Source organism: Protomyctophum bolini (assembly GCF_963924005.1).
Source record: "Protomyctophum bolini genome assembly, chromosome: 8".
In the NCBI taxonomy this organism is placed as follows: Eukaryota; Metazoa; Chordata; class Actinopteri; order Myctophiformes; family Myctophidae; genus Protomyctophum; species Protomyctophum bolini.
The window spans coordinates 36,236,239-36,253,155 of record NC_137869.1 but is presented as its reverse complement, the minus strand read 5'-3'; the positions used below and the strand labels follow the sequence as shown (position 1 = coordinate 36,253,155).

General features: G+C 43.2%; 1 protein-coding gene across 1 annotated transcript in view; it reads left to right on the top strand.

Moving 5' to 3' along the window:
- Positions 1-16,917, top strand: part of naaladl2 (N-acetylated alpha-linked acidic dipeptidase like 2) — a 347,063-nt gene that overhangs the window by 263,705 nt on the left and 66,441 nt on the right. Inside the window, exon 14 of the mRNA XM_080770411.1 lies at positions 8,964-9,053. Coding sequence (XP_080626537.1) covers positions 8,964-9,053 — 90 coding nt within the window. The remainder of the gene's footprint in view (positions 1-8,963; positions 9,054-16,917) is intronic.

The window sequence follows — 16,917 nt, the reverse complement described above, 5'->3', positions numbered from 1 at the left end:
TGATGAATGGAAATGCTCTTCTGTGTTGGTTAAGTTGAAGTTTACATTAGGGTACGGTGTAGTTCTGTTTTTTCTATCATTTTATCCATTCGTTTGTGAAGAGCAAAACGTCTTATTTCCGTTCTCTCCACTTGCACCAACTTCATTGTGTGCCAAACAGGAAGGGACAATGCCGGGCCACGTACGTGGGCGGCCCTGGTTGAAAAATCATAATAATAATAAGACTGGTGCCGAGCCGGGGGGCATTTCTCCCTTGGAGTGGCCCAGCCTCAAAGGGACCTGGCCACGGCCTCCAACCCCGGTAAAAACGGTCCTGCTGGTGGACAGAATCTAGAATGTAGTTTTTGTTTTTATTTGTCACATCATGGATTTGCAGGGTTGCAAGTAGTTCGTGGATTTTTGTGAACGCTTCATCGCTCACAAAAGTGAACGATGAAGTAGTATTCAGTGAGAAGAGAGAAGAGAGAGGACAAAGGTAGAATGAGAGTAAAGGGAAAGAGGTAGCAAACTGGTTAAAGATGGAGTGCCACAATTTTTGTATTTTTCCATGTGTCTATGAGGTGACAGTCCTTCATTAGACACCCTGGAGTCGTTTTTATGTGCAATGGTGTATTAACTTTGTATTTAGGGTTTCTTCCTGGAGGCTGAACCCTTGACAGTCAAACCCCTCCCCCTTTATCATACAACTACAGCTGTGGGTGCGGCTTCAGTTTAGGTGGATCACCACCCATCACCACCCACCAGCAAACCAGCCATACTTAATGAACTGGTGGGCGTGCCCACATAAATACAACATTTTAACAAATACTGTACACTTTTAAATTACATCTCCTTATATAACAATAAGACTTGATGATCATTGTTTAGGGTAGAAAAAAATCACGGCACTCCATCTTTAAATAAAGATAAATAGGCTAGCGTACATATAACGTATGTGAAAGCAAGTTTTCACCTTATTCCTGGCCTTCTCTAGGCCGCTGGGAATTTTCCGTCACTTGAGTCACACCGAGCAGAAAAATATACGCGTGAAATGTAAGTCCTTTCTGTCATACTGTACATACTGTGCTGGCAGCGCTGCCTCTGTCAACTTCTCAGTTCTACCACAACATACAGAAGCCAATAATGTAATCAATAATAAGTTCTTTGGTCTACAGCTTATTTTATCTGATCACGATTGGCAATCAAAGCCGTGGTTTTACAGCGAGGGAATCCAATTACATCAGAAACCTAGGATGATGAGCACGAAGAGAAATGGGGAAAGAGAAAGCGAAGGATGAGGGGTGGGGGTGAAATCGATGGAATCCAACTGAAATTCAGCTTGACAGTGCAACTTTTCTCCTACGCTATCCTTCCTTCTCCTCTCTCATCTTCTTCTTTATGTCCTCTCGATCATGGTCCTCTGCTGTGAAGCAGGTAAAAATTAAGGCTTAGCGCTCGCTCATTCACTAACTCGCTCATTCATTCACTCACTCACTCACTCACTCACTCAGTCACTCACTCACTCACTCAACTTTCTGGACTTGTACAATTCCCAACAATTCCCCCCTCTCCTTTTCTCATACTGTAGAATGAATATTCATTAATTTAGTTTTTGTCACAAAAATGTGCTGTGATTGCTGTGAACTGATATGTCCAAAGAGCTCAGAGTGGGGTTTTATTTTTGGGTTGCCTTCAAGGGCCCTGGCACTAGTGGTTCTTACTGATGAGGTCCAATGAACAGTCTGCCACTGATTACAGCGTCCAAAGACCCATGTGGTGTTGTACGTGTTCTCTGTCCGTTCTGTAGCATTCTATGGAGATGTGTACTACACTGGTCCTTTTCTACAGCATTCTATGGAGATGTGTACTACACTGGTCCTTTTCTACAGCATTCTATGGAGATGTGTACTACACTGGTCCTTTTCTACATCACTCTATAGAGATGTGTACTACACTGGTCGTTTTCTACAGTATTCTATGGAGATGTGTACTACACTGGTCCTTTTCTACAGCATTCTATGGAGATGTGTACTACACTGGTCCTTTTCTACATCACTCTATGGAGATGTGTACTACACTGGTCCTTTTCTACATCACTCTATGGAGATGTGTACTACACTGGTCCTTTTCTACATCACTCTATGGAGATGTGTACTACACTGGTCCTTTTCTACAGCATTCTATGGAGATGTGTACTACACTGGTCCTTTTCTACATCACTCTATGGAGATGTGTACTACACTGGTCCTTTTCTACATCACTCTATGGAGATGTGTACTACACTGGTCCTTTTCTACATCACTCTATGGAGATGTGTACTACACTGGTCCTTTTCTACATCACTCTATGGAGATGTGTACTACACTGGTCCTTTTCTACAGCATTCTATGGAGATGTGTACTACACTGGTCCTTTTCTACAGCATTCTATGGAGATGTGTACTACACTGGTCCTTTTCTACAGCATTCTATGGAGATGTGTACTACACTGGTCCTTTTCTACAGCATTCTATGGAGATGTGTACTACACTGGTCCTTTTCTACAGCATTCTATGGAGATGTGTACTACACTGGTCCTTTTCTACAGCATTCTATGGAGATGTGTACTACACTGGTCCTTTTCTACAGCATTCTATGGAGATGTGTACTACACTGGTCCTTTTCTACAGCATTCTATGGAGATGTGTACTACACTGGTCCTTTTCTACAGCATTCTATGGAGATGTGTACTACACTGGTCCTTTTCTACAGCATTCTATGGAGATGTGTACTACACTGGTCCTTTTCCACATCACTTTTCACTTTCTCCATTACGAACTGACCCGCACCAGTACCCGGTGCTTTTTTTTAACTACCCCTCAGAGCTTTATTGAAATTGAAACATGTATTCAATGATAAGAGCGCCCCTCACTTCACGAGTGTGATTTATTTTGTTTAAAAAAAAAAAATGTTCCAGCTCCAAAACAACTCTGAACCAATTCATTTTAAATGGAAACACTCTGAACTGGTTCAATGTTAGGCGTGGAAAAAAGAACAGAACCGTGATGGATTTTTTTTTTCTGAATCGCCTGTTGATGTTGATGTGTGTGTACAGTATACACCACGGGGAAAGATGATATTGTCTCAAACCACCACTGCCGCTGGGACTGCTCATGCACAAACAAACTAACTCTTAACAGGAAAAACAAATCTTCCACCTCTGCCTCTCAGATTGTAATCCATCCATTATTGGTTTCAACATTCAACACAGCAGTGCATTCTGAACTGGCTTATACTGTATGTCTGTCCAATCGGTTTGATCACATCGCTAGAAACGAGTGCATCACAGTGTGAATCACAACGTGTGTATTGAGCAGTGTTGGAACTAACGCCCTTACATTAAGTTACTTTACATAACGAAACTGCTTTTTGCTGTAACTTGTAATGTAATTCTTTACATTTTCCCATTCAGTAACGCCATTATAGTTACTGTGTTTTCAATGGGTGAGTTAGTAGTTACCCACGTTGCGTAATGTAATGAGTGTGTGTGTGTGTGTGTGTGTGTGTGTGTGTGTGTGTGTGTGTGTGTGTGTGTGTGTGTGTGTGTGTGTGTGAGTGTGAGTGAGTCACGATCCAGCCTCTATTGGAGGCCCTCTGAGACCAACCTGATGAAGTGGTGTGTGAATACCTAGCGTTTAGCTCCCTGTGGTTTAGTTCTTTTTAAAGCTCTTTCATCGTCTTGTCTTGTGGTTCTCCAGAGTGACAGCGTCTTGCTCATTAACAACACATTAGTGTTTCATGTGTCATTTCATCTGGCTTCACTTTGCAAGAACTGTGCAAGAACAGATGTGTGAAAGAACATTTCTTTAATGATCTGCAGTAGCTATTGTGCTGCTAAAACTTTTTCAAAATGTGCTTGCATTTTGAAATAATAATTATAGGACTAATGGCATGGTTTCTATGGAAGATCAAGCGTTTATTTTCAGTATAATCTTTTGTCTTTGTCGTCTTATTTTTTAGTTTCCTTCTTTTAAGTTATGTCAAGAGTACAACAAAAGGGTATTTCAACAATACAGTAGTAAAACACTCAATTAAAATTCATGTGACTCAAATGTCATACTGTGTGTGTGTGTGTGTGTGTGTGTGTGTGTGTGTGTGTGTGTGTGTGCGTATGTGCGTGCGAGCATACAGTATGTGTCACACACATGGTAACTGGAATTATTCTTCCAGCAAGTTCCGCCACTCCACTAAGCTTATGGCACACTTTGTACACTCTCGGTGTTACATTAACAGGAGCAGTGCCTTGATCATGGGCACTTTGACAGGTGTGATGAAAAGCATCGATATGGGTGACCATCCAGTCAGCAGTTTTAGGACTATAGCATACAGTGCAGTACTTCCTCCAGATGGTGCCAACAAGGATTAACCAGCAACATCGTTCAATGTTCAGCCTCTCTCTACCTCTACGCCAAGCCAACCTGCTGTATGTGTCACTGATGCAACTCTGTAAATGGCCAGGGAGAGTATTTAGGATAGCGAGACAGGATGGCGCTGAGGAACAGCTAGAGCCCGTGAGCTGAACGTTAAGAGCCTGATGGCTGAGATGAAGGCAGGAAAATGTGACGGTACAAAGGGCCTCCAGGCGGCTCAGGTGTCTTTGATCCTCTGGGTTGCTCGTCGTTGAATGACTTCTTGTTGTTAAAAAACCTTTAATCATTGATTACTTTGCTTGTGCTGCTGCCAAGGATAAGCCCAGCTCATGTCGGTACAAACCGCAGACCCCATTAGGTCAAAAGAATGAGCAGGGATGTAGCAAGAGATGGCATGTTGTATGTCTGACGGGGCGGTCGTGGCCTGAGGAGATAGAGCGGCTCCTACTGGCGTAACGTTGGAAGTGTCACCGGCTAGCAAGTGGTTGATCCCCTAACTGCTCCCGATGAGCCTCGGATGGTTGCCTCCTGTGGGCGTGTGAATGGATGAATGTAACGGATGTAAATGCTTTGGATGGTTGCCTCCTGTGGGCGTGTGAATGGATGAATGTAACGGATGTAAATGGATGGTTGCCTCCTGTCGGCGTGTGAATGGATGAATGTAACGGATGTAAATGGATGGTTGCCTCCTGTCGGCGTGTGAATGGATGAATGTAACGGATGTAAATGGATGGTTCCTCCTGTGGGCGTGTGAATGGATGAATGTAACGGATGTAAATGGATGGTTGCCTCCTGTGGGCGTGTGAATGGATGAATGTAACGGATGTAAATGGATGGTTCCTCCTGTGGGCGTGTGAATGGATGAATGTAACGGATGTAAATGGATGGTTGCCTCCTGTGGGCGTGTGAATGGATGAATGTAACGGATGTAAATGGATGGTTCCTCCTGTCGGCGTGTGAATGGATGAATGTAACGGATGTAAAGGGATGGTTGCCTCCTGTGGGCGTGTGAATGGATGAATGTAACGGATGGTTCCTCCTGTCGGCGTGTGAATGGATGAATGTAACGGATGTAAAGGGATGGTTCCTCCTGTCGGCGTGTGAATGGATGAATGTAACGGATGTAAAGGGATGGTTCCTCCTGTCGGCGTGTGAATGGATGAATGTAACGGATGTAAATGGATGGTTCCTCCTGTCGGCGTGTGAATGGATGAATGTAACGGATGTAAATGGATGGTTCCTCCTGTCGGCGTGTGAATGGATGAATGTAACGGATGTAAATGGATGGTTCCTCCTGTGGGCGTGTGAATGGATGAATGTAACGGATGGAAATGGATGGTTGCCTCCTGTCGGCGTGTGAATGGATGAATGTAACGGATGTAAATGTTTGGATAAAAATGCAGATAATATGCCATTTATGGTGGGCCTGTAGTAGGGATGGGTCCGATGTCGATTAAGCGAGTAATCGTTAATGGGATCAAAATTGATTATAAAAAAAAAATCTAAGCATCAATTGATGCTTTTTTTATGGTTTATATGTATATAAAAAAGTCTCCCCCCTCCCCATTGACTATCGAATAATCGTTAATATTGAATTATAGCAATCAATTTTCATTTTGGACACTTTTACACAGTCTGTAGTGTGTGTGTGCACCGTACATTGTCATGTATGTGTGGATAGGTACAGTATGTCTGTGTATGGCTATCTCTCTGTGTAAAGCACTAACCACACTAAAGGGTCGAGGCGGTTTTAGCGCTGTCCCAGCGGTGTGTCCTGTTGCACTTTGACCCACGTCGTCCCAAGTGATTCAACTGGTTGAATTCAACTGCCCCAAAACCACACCAAAGGGTCACCATGCAACTCCTTGCAACCGTTTGGACCCAAGGGGTTGCAAGGCGACCCTTTGGTGTGGTTAATAATAATAATATTTATTGTCCCGACAGATATTCATCTTCACAGGGCTTAAGAGTGAAGGTGTAAGGAAGAGACACTTTCATGGTGATGGATACTGATCCACTCATCTGCACCTCGTTGTTGCCCTAGAATGCTGCACAACCATACGGGCAGAAACAGAACGCTGCAGCTGGAGTCACCATAAACTCACCCGCGTTAAACTTTCTCAGCAGATTGCAAGCCCGGGGGGGATTATTTTTCGAGAATATTGCATTGAGATTGACATTCACAATGGGGGCGCTGGCAGACTCTGAAGCAGATGTTGCTCTCAATTATTCACACACTTGACAGAACGGAGCACCTCAAACATATCTGCTTCTAAACTTTGGTTCTTAGAATGAATGTGTGAATTATTGAGTCAAAAACGTATGCCCTTCCATCAATGTCAAGTCAGTTAGTTTTGGTTTTGGGGCAATATTTCCTGGCTGCAGGACATAATTGAAGTATTTGTTGTTATGACCATATGCTTTTAAGTAGATAGCTTGCTCCCTTTTTGATTGTATTGAAACAGACAGTGGGAATCTTTCATCCTAATACCAGGCAATCAGTCCACAAGGCAAACGATCCAAAATAAAAGCTGGGCCAGGCAGGTAATCCAAGATCTGGTGAACCGACAGAGTCTAAATGGACAGGTCAGGAAACAGAGTAACGCTGGAGACCTTGGTTGAACTCTCAGTGGTGGGGAACAGAGGGAGATGGACTGCTATTTATACAGGGGAGTTAATGAGGGAATGAGGTGGGCTGGCCGGGTCTGATTGGCAATGATCTGCAGCAGTGCACCATGGTGAGCTAACGAGGGGATGAGGTGAGCTGCAAAGGCATGGGGTTGGATCAGGAAAAAGAGGAGAGAGATATATATATATATATATATATATATATATATAAGGCCAATTTCAGCTTGGACTGAACTGAAAGTGATGTCAAAATGACAAAATAAATGAAATGTGTCAAGGATGGAGGGCCGGCGGTGTCGTGTCGAACCTGTCGAGTATCTCTGGGGGGAAAAAAGGTTGCAGATGCTTCATAAAATGTTGCACACTCTGATTGGTAAGTACCCCTTTACCACAGAGATGTGTGATACGACAAACCTTTTCTGACATTTTGAGGCAGACAATTAAGTCGCAGACAGCATGCATGCTCAAAACTCAGAACGTTGTGAGACACGTAGTGCGTAGTGCTGTTTGATATTGAGCGCTCAAAGCATTGTATTTCTATGGTATTGTTTTGTACATTTTGGAAGGGGGGGGGGGTCTGAGCTTCTTAATGCATTTGCAGTATGTTCATTCATTGAAGCAAGCCGTCTCTCCACTATTAAAACCATCATAACTCCCTGAATGTTCAACCAATTTTAGATAGCTAGATAGATACTTTGTGTTACTTTTTGTCCTTTTTCGGGTCAGAACACATAAGACTATCTATGCATAATAATAAATAACACAATGAAATAAATACAATCGGGGGAAAAACACTGACAATCTGTGTTCCATATTGTAATGGCACTGAAAGCGTACAGTAACACAACACACAGCTGAAAGCAACTTTTACATCAAAGTCAAAGAGCAGTATAATATAATGGTTAGTAAAATAACAAAAATTGCTGGAAGATAACTGTTTTTGCCACTCTGCAATTTACAGTCTGGCATTGTGGTGAAGCCTTATACTTTGTCAAACTGAGACACAACGAATGACAACAAAATGATGACTCTCAAAGTCTCAACGCCAAATTGGGCTCCCTGAGCTCCCTGAGCCAAAATTGGTTCAGAACTTTGTTCTGAACTTTGTTCTGACCCAATTTTAGCTCAGGGAGCTCAGGGAGCCCAATTTGGCGTTGAGACTTTGAGAGTCATCATTTTGGTTCAGAACTTTGTTCTGACCCAATCTCATCCCAAGCTGCACACAAACTAACCACGCGTCTCCTCTTCCACACGTGATTGGCAGTGTGGGCTTTAAAAAAAAAAAACATATATCAGCACTATTTTCCTCTTGTATAATAGTTTTCTGTATGTTTGGATTTTCCTTTTTTTCTCCTCTTCTTTTATTTATTGTTTATTAATATATATACTTCTTTTTTATTTTTGTTTAATGGTGAATTTTGTATGGGTTTCTTTGTTAAGAACAAGAAGCACGTAATAATTCACAAAACAATATAAATAATGTCCACTGGTGCAGTGGATGTTTATGGTAAGCTATTAGTTGTATAGTGTGGTCCAGGACCTACATTTACAATAAAGTGCAATGAGGGTCTCCCTCATAATCACTTTATCATTCTACCAAACACTAATCTACCCAGAAATGTGTGATTGGTTGGGGCTTCTAAAGAGAGGGTGTCCTCTCCCAATTATAAATGATTATATGTTCATCTGATTAATTATTTAGACTTGGGATAACCAATTATATTTAAATTACTGTAGGCCTACATGTAATCAAATAATACATTACTATGTGATGATAAAAATTAATAAAACATATGGGGCTTGAGACTTAAAAACAGCGCTGGAAAATAGGAGACAATTCTGAAACAGTTCCCTACTGGATGCTGGATGCAAGTGCAAAATAATGTTACTGTGTGCGTGGCACTGAAATCTAACAGGATAGTCTTCTCTTTCTCGTTCTTTCCCTCAGACCACCAGCTTCCTGTCGGAGGCCCAGTTTTCTGCAGAGTCCCCAGAAACGGTTGACCCACTCTTCAAGTTCCACGAGACCATTGCCAAGGTACGACCACATCCACAAAGAACAAAGCCCTGGTACTTTCAGGCTACATGCCAAGCAACCTGGGAACCCATCCGCAAAACCAATGTGTTATTTTTTCCCCTTTGAATTTTCCTCTGGGAGCACCGCCTAATTCCACCGCGTGGAGACAGTCATAGGTTCAGCTGCGTAGCTCTGAATCTGTCTTGCGATATAACATGTCAGATAAAATGACGGGTCATTTAACATGTTTCGAAAAGAAGACGCACACACAACTCCAACTGTCTCAATCTCTTGGAACATTGTACCGGGTGCACAGTCAGGAAACACTTTAGAAGAAGGAGAATACCAGCACTCACAGAGTAGTCCTTTAAGGCACTTTATTGTTTCATCTTTACGTGGGAAGGTATGCTGCAAGCAGCAACACAACGAACACGTTTCGGCCAGGGGCTTTCGTCAGCGCTGTAAATGCTGTAAACAAAACAAAGTGTCACATTTATACTGTCAGACGGTGCGACATCCTCCCCTGTTTATTCATTTAAAATGACCTGATAATTCAATGTCAGTTCATGTACGACCTGCCATTGAACCGTTACTTACTACAACATGTTTACCTTTTGCCGTTGTTTCAGCAAAGGCTATTTTGTGCTATAATAACACTATATATGGCATGTTTGGGCTCATCTCATCACGGCAACGGTTGATGGGTTGAACTTGAATGTCGCCAGCATCCATAAACGCTCATAAGACACTTTCTGCCGACACGGCCCTGCATTTTACACGGTTTTCATTTATCATATGTGCACTTTCATGAATAGTCATGCCTATGTTAGCCTCGGAAACCCAGACGTTTTATTTCCATGCCTATGTGGAATAGTTGCATTTTTATTAGCTCATAATATTGCACTTTGTTACTGTTTCCCTTGCATCATCTGTTCTTGCAAACTATACCTATTCTTTCATCTATCTTCACTAGTAGTGACTTCAGATCTATTGTCACGGGTCATACCGTAGTCGGCTCTCAGTGTGTAAGCAGCTCACCACGTGCTTACATACACAATACACACTCCACTACCACACGGTCTCTGTTGCAGCCACCAAACTAACTAGACGTCTCTTCTCAAAGTATCCACCGCCGTGCAAGGAACAATGTCACAACAACAAACTGACAAACAGAAGCTGCTTACCATAATATTGCCAGCGATGATGAATTGCCTTCATAGTTCACAAAGTATTCACGATGCACACTGAAGCTCTCGTGACAGTTTGTGCTGGCCCATCTTCTATTTTTCCTTAATTCAGCAGTCTGTATCTGTATAAAAGAAAAACAGGCGCTTAACCAGGACATTAACTCAGCAGGAGAACTGCTAGAACTCTGTGGTACTGTTATAATTAAGTGTAAGACGCCAGCAATTTGTTTTATTTTAATTTAATTTTTTAACACTGAACACCCTCTCCAACAAAAACCTCTTCGTTAAACCAGTAAGGTGTGTGTGTGTGTGTGTGTGTGTGTGTGTGTGAGGCTTATGGAAGAAGCCTTTTTTCCCTCACTAATAGGTTGCAATCTATGTATTTAGATTACTTTAGCAATGACCTCAGGCTGGTGTGCGTGCGTGTGTGCGTGCATGTGTGCATGTTCAACTTTATTTGGTGATAAAAGAAATGGGACTTCCAAACACAAACAAGGATAAATAAGAAAGCCCTAAGGCCTATTTTCATTGTGTGCCTCTATAAACAGAGAGAGAGAGGGTGGGGGGTATTTGTGAACAGTTATTCAGTATTTTGCATGTGTGTCTACTGTCTACGCATTCTTGCGTGGTTGCAAGAATATGGCATGCACATGGTGAGTCTAGGTGTCTTCGCTGTGCTTTTGACAAGGCTTTTGGACAGTTACCTAAATTCATTAGCATTGATGTTCTTAGCTTGCTTATGATCCGTGATGACTAGTTCTATGCATTTGACAGTATTATGTGTTGTTCTTGCTTACTGTAAATCACTCTGGATTAAGAGCGTCTGCTAAATGCCTAAATTGTAAACTATTGTTTGTAACTGCATGAATCCCTATACATATAATAATAGCCCACATCTTAATATGTCAATTGAAAACAATTCTTCAGTCTTACTGTAGTGGGGAAATTGCTCTCTTTCATCGTTGGATTACTGGGCTACAGTGATGTGTTGAACAATGCCTATACACATCACCAATGACCAATGAGCTGATGTGAGCTTTCGGTGCCAACATTGGAATTGCCTACAGGGGGGGAAAAATCACTCTTGTCTGAAGTGAGGAGCGCCCAGCCGCCCACTGTATTTATCGGCAAGTTAATTACTTAATTGTTGCCCTAAACAAACATTAAAAGTCCATAGACTTGGCTGCCTATATGACGTAATTTTACATGCATTGGAAAAGCTAGCGTCCCTCAAAAAAGTAAGTAATGAAGTACTGTTGAAAGCAGCATAAATAGGTCCTAGCCAGACCACTGAGCAATATTTGTTCCAAGTGTGTACCCAGTTGGAGTACTGGTAATCTGTCACAGGTTCTAACTGTAGGGGTGTTAATATATTTCCGTGCAAAAGCCAGGGGAAACAAATCTGATTGATGACCTCAGACATGAATGAAACTCTTCCAAATTGAATCCATATAGTGCTTATTCGAGAGAGATGAGATGGTCTGCCAATTCACATCCCAGCATGGGTTCTTTTTAGGTAGTTCAAAGGCGAACAAAGGCATTGTATGATACCCTAGAGTGTGCATGCGTGCGTGTGTGCGTGCGTGCGTGCGTTGGTTGTAGATTAGAGGATTGTTGGACACACTCAAGCCAGTGGGTGAGCGTGTGTGTCTATTTATTTATTTCCATTTAAATTTATAGTTTCATGAGTTGCTGGCCATTTTAGTTTTATTTTTTAAAAGACATTTCTATTTGGTTTCAGTATTATTCGTTTTATTGTTGGGTTTGCTCCCATCCCTCCCTTGAAGCAATTAACAACATTTACTGATATTATTCTGTGACCATTCAAAACATTCAAAACAACTGTATTATTAACCTACAGCCGTTTAAGAGTGCAATTCTTTCTTGTAAAATCTCCCAACATTTTTAGTTGTTTCAAGTAAAGAATGGAGGAGGAAAACAACACACACACACACACACACACACACACACACACACACACACACACACTGCACATACAGTATATAGTAACTATTGATAGCTAAAGAAAGATTGAACAGTGATGTCATAAGACTTTGTCTCGTAACAGCTTGTGCGATCCACTGAAAATCATTATGCTGAAGCATTACGGGACAACGGTGCATTGGCGAAAATAGCTTAAATGTCAAAGTGATACTCTCCCGCCCATTGTAATTGTGCAGCGTTTCCAAGGGTACAGTCAGGGACACACACTGCTATTAAGGGTTTGTATATGAGTATTGTATTTGTGTCTGCAATTGTTATCCATTGTTCAGTATGTAAACAACTTGTGAGTTCCTTTATCTAAAGCTTATCGTCCCTACCCCCCCTCTCCACCCAGTTCTCAGTCCCTTAGCTGTCCCCACTGGATGCTGATTGCTGGGCTGAAGGCTCTGTGCGTGGCAGCTCATTTTTCTCTCTGCTTTCCCCCTGTCTTCCCTCCTTCCCCCCCGCACAGTGGAAAGTAAAGGAAACTAATGGAAACAAAACAGCGACCTAAAAACAAATAAAAGGTGGCAGTATGGGCCGTGCCGCCAGCATCTCGACAGTCACGCACCACACTGAGAGAACTGTCTGTGCTCAAATGTGAGTTATGACCCATGTTTAATTGCAAGGCCCCATTGCACCTTCCTGTCATCACGACTGCAAACGGAAGGAAAGAAAAATAAATCACATTTTGAATAAAGAAGAAAATGAACTAAACCAATACTAGATCTGACCTGCAGCCTGTACATTACAGTAGCACCTACTTAAGGTTTATTGCGACCGAAGGTCGCAGTTAACTATGAAACCTTGCGTTTTTGTCACGTCATGTCACACTCAACTTTGTCACTTAATTTGTCACGTCATATATTGTGCCCAGGTCTCGTGACATCACTATGACATCATCAGGGATGATAGTAAACTCCCCATACATTGGGAAAGCTCCCATATATTGTGCCCAGGTCTCGTGAAATCACTATGACATCATCAGGGATGATGGTAAACTCCCCATACATGGGGAAAGCTCCCATATATTGTGCCCAGGTCTCGTGACATCACTATGACATCATCAGGGATGATGGTAAACTCCCCATACATGGGGAAAGCTCCCATATATTGTGCCCAGGTCTCGTGAAATCACTATGACATCATCAGGGATGATGGTAAACTCCCCATACATGGGGAAAGCTCCCATATATTGTGCCCAGGTCTCGTGACATCACTATGACATCATCAGGGATGATAGTAAATCAGGGATCATATCATAGTAAAAAAAGTAGAGTTCTCAACAGGCCCGGACATAAGGCCGATTCTAAAAATGCCTCTAAATCCTGACCTAAGGTTTCTGAAAAACTTCAAATATTTATATAGCAGCATCAAAAAAACACTTTTGAATACTGTACATACTGTACAGAACCCAAATATGGGTGCCCGGCCTGAGGGGGTAAGATACCAATAGGGGTTCCCGCCCATAATGGGTTAAGGCCCGGCCCTACCTGGGCCCTCATCAAACCCTGTACACTCAAGACACTACCCCCGCTGCCACCCTTAGATCTCCATATATGGAGCTGTCCTGTTCTGACATTCCATATGTTGGTCTGACCTCATCAAACCCTGTATACACTCAAGACACACTCCATACAGTATATGGCCAGTGCATGTGACCTCACCCTTCGCTTCTCGCCCCCCCCAGGCTAGGATAAGTTACATGACTACACCATGCATCAAACAGCTGTAGTGTATAACTCATTGTTGACACCACAGGGACAATAAAGTATGTCTATCTTGTAACGCAACACCTCGTGCTAAATGTATGTTGTGCAGTGCCTGTTGCATGTCCGATGCAAAGGTGTTTTGGAGCTGATTAATATAGCAACCAATCTTTCAATCGTACCGTCATCGCAATAATGTGTTTATTTAGTGACAAGGCATCACTTTTTTATAACATCACATCATTTTGTGAAAGTATAGAGCGCAGAATGTCTTGATGTCACATGCTTATCCCCTGATTCCAAGGGGTTCGTGGAAGTTTTTCTCTATGGACAATAACATTGGGTCATCTTAAAATCGTCTCATAAGAATTGTGGTCCAAATAGTATATTATAATCAAGCTGTCTCTGCGATATTGTCGGGACGGAATGTTAGCCTTTCCTCAGCACATCCTAACGGTATGGGGCGGACAGAATGGAATGTTAGCCTTTCCTCAGCACATCCTAACGGTATGGGGCGGACAGAATGGAATGTTAGCCTTTCCTCAGCACATCCTAACGGTATGGGACGGACAGAATGGAATGTTAGCCTTTCCTCAGCACATCCTAACGGTATGGGGCGGACAGAATGGAATGTTAGCCTTTCCTCAGCACATCCTAACGGTATGGGGCGGACAGAATGGAATGTTAGCCTTTCCTCAGCACATCCTAACGGTATGGGACGGACAGAATGGAATGTTAGCCTTTCCTCAGCACATCCTAACGGTATGGGATGGACAGAATGGAATGTTAGCCTTTCCTCAGCACATCCTAACGGTATGGGGCGGACAGAATGGAATGTTAGCCTTTCTTCAGCACATCCTAACGGTATGGGACGGACAGAATGGAATGTTAGCCTTTCCTCAGTACATCCTTGGAGATAATGCAAAGTGCCCAGATGTTATTTGCGGAGGCTGTTAAGGAACGGTGGAAGGAGAGAGAGGGATGGAGTGAGAGAGCGAGGGGGAGGATAGAGAGAGAGAGAGAGAGAGAGAGAGAGAGAGAGATAGAGAGAGAGAGAGAGAGAGAGAGAGAGAGAGAGAGAGAGAGAGAGAGAGAGAGAGAGAGAGAGAGAGAGAGAGAGAGAGAGAGAGAGAGAGAGAGAGAGAGAGAGAGAGAGAGAGAGAGAGAGAGAGAGAGAGAGAGAGAGAGGTGGAGAATGGAAGGATGAGACGCTGGCAGAGAGATATATGCAATTATGCATAAGCAATAAACAACATGGGAGCACATGATGAAGGACATGGTGCAAATGATGGGTGGCAGGCACAGATGATAGTCTCTGTGTTAAATATTCTGATGGAAGGAGAGAGAGAGAGAGAGAGAGAGATATAGACTGGCAGATAGAGAATAGAGACAGGCAGGCTAGAGTCTGTAACTGGTGGTATAAGTTGAAGCTGGTCATATTGCACCCATTGCCTCAGTTTCTCAAAAAAATCTTTCTTTCTTTCTTTCATTTTTTCTTTTCTCTAAGGGAAACTGGGCGCACGCACGCACGCACACACACACACACACACACACACACACAGTACACACATACTGTATATGCACACATGCATGCACAAACAAACACAACATTTACACATAGGCCTACCTTTCATGGTCCCTATAGGGCCGCGCAATGCAGGTAGCATGAATATAATATATCCAGGCCATGTGTTTGCATAATGTGACTGTTTTCATGTTCAAACTGCGGAGGTATAAAGCGCTGCATCTTGAGCAGGCTGAGTTTCTAAACCTCATAGGCTAGCAGACATTAACCCTCTTGTTTAGATGCACATTTTCTGATAACTACATTTAACTATCTTCCACTCAGTCACTAATTAGGAGTGTGTGTGTGTGTGTGTGTGTGTGTGTGTGTGTGTGTGTGTGTGTGTGTGTGTGTGTGTTCTAGAGAGAATTGCCCTCCACCCTCCTGAAATCCACTTTCTTCCCCCCCTCGCCTTCTCCCCGTCTCCCTCCCTCCCTCCCCCCGCCCCGCCCAGCCCATTGGCTGTCTCTGTGGAGCTCCGTGCCATGGTGTGTATTGTTAGCGGTGAAGCTCAGGGACCGCCAGCTCATTCCTGTGTCCCTGCACTCATTTGTCAAGCAGGGTTTTGGACACAACTTTAACCGGGGTGGAGTCGGTCGGGGTGGGGCTGTGGCAGGTGGCAACAGCGGGCATCTCTCGCTCTCCCTCTCAGTACATTTACCTATCCATCTCTCTCTCTCCCCCCAACCTCTCTCTCTCTCTCTCTCTCTCTCTGTGTGTGTCTCTCGGTGGGCCCTCTGTTCTCGGTGGGTTGCGTGTTGCTATATTTTTTTAAAGTATGAGGTGTGTATGAGGCTGGCTCCCCTTGACTTGGCATGGCAGGCTGGCATCGATCATGCCATGGCCCGGTAGCTCGGGCACACTCCATCACAGGCACCAGCTCAGAGCCCGCTGCGTGCCGTCGGGCAAAACACACAGATCTATATAGGCTCCGTGTGTATCCGTGCGGATGTTTGTGCTCGTGTGTGCGTTGATGTGCACGTGCCGGCCGAGGATTATACGACAAGACACCACCATACTGTCGCTAATAGCATCCACGTCCATGAGTAATGTTTAAATTACTGGATGGTGGCCACAAATTATGATTTTTTTTTAATAGATTGATGAGCTTGAATGAAATGAACGGCTATTTCAGGCTTGCGTGCCAAACTTCATTTCAATGCCCTAGTTTCCAGAAGAGAGGGAGAAAGACATAGAACAAAGGAGTAAAAATGGACAAGGATATTCAGAGAGAGAGAGAGAGAGAGAGAGAGAGGTGTGAAACGTTGGCCAGGTCTCCGTCCCAGAGAGAAATAGGTCGGTGCGAGAATTTAAAGACGAGGAATGAGGAGACAAAGTTACGGAGGCAGCAAACAGAATTAATCCGTTCTGGGCGGGAACCCCTTTTGGTGTTTTAAACATTGTGTTATAATTTAGCTATTGAAAAATAGCAGATCTACAAG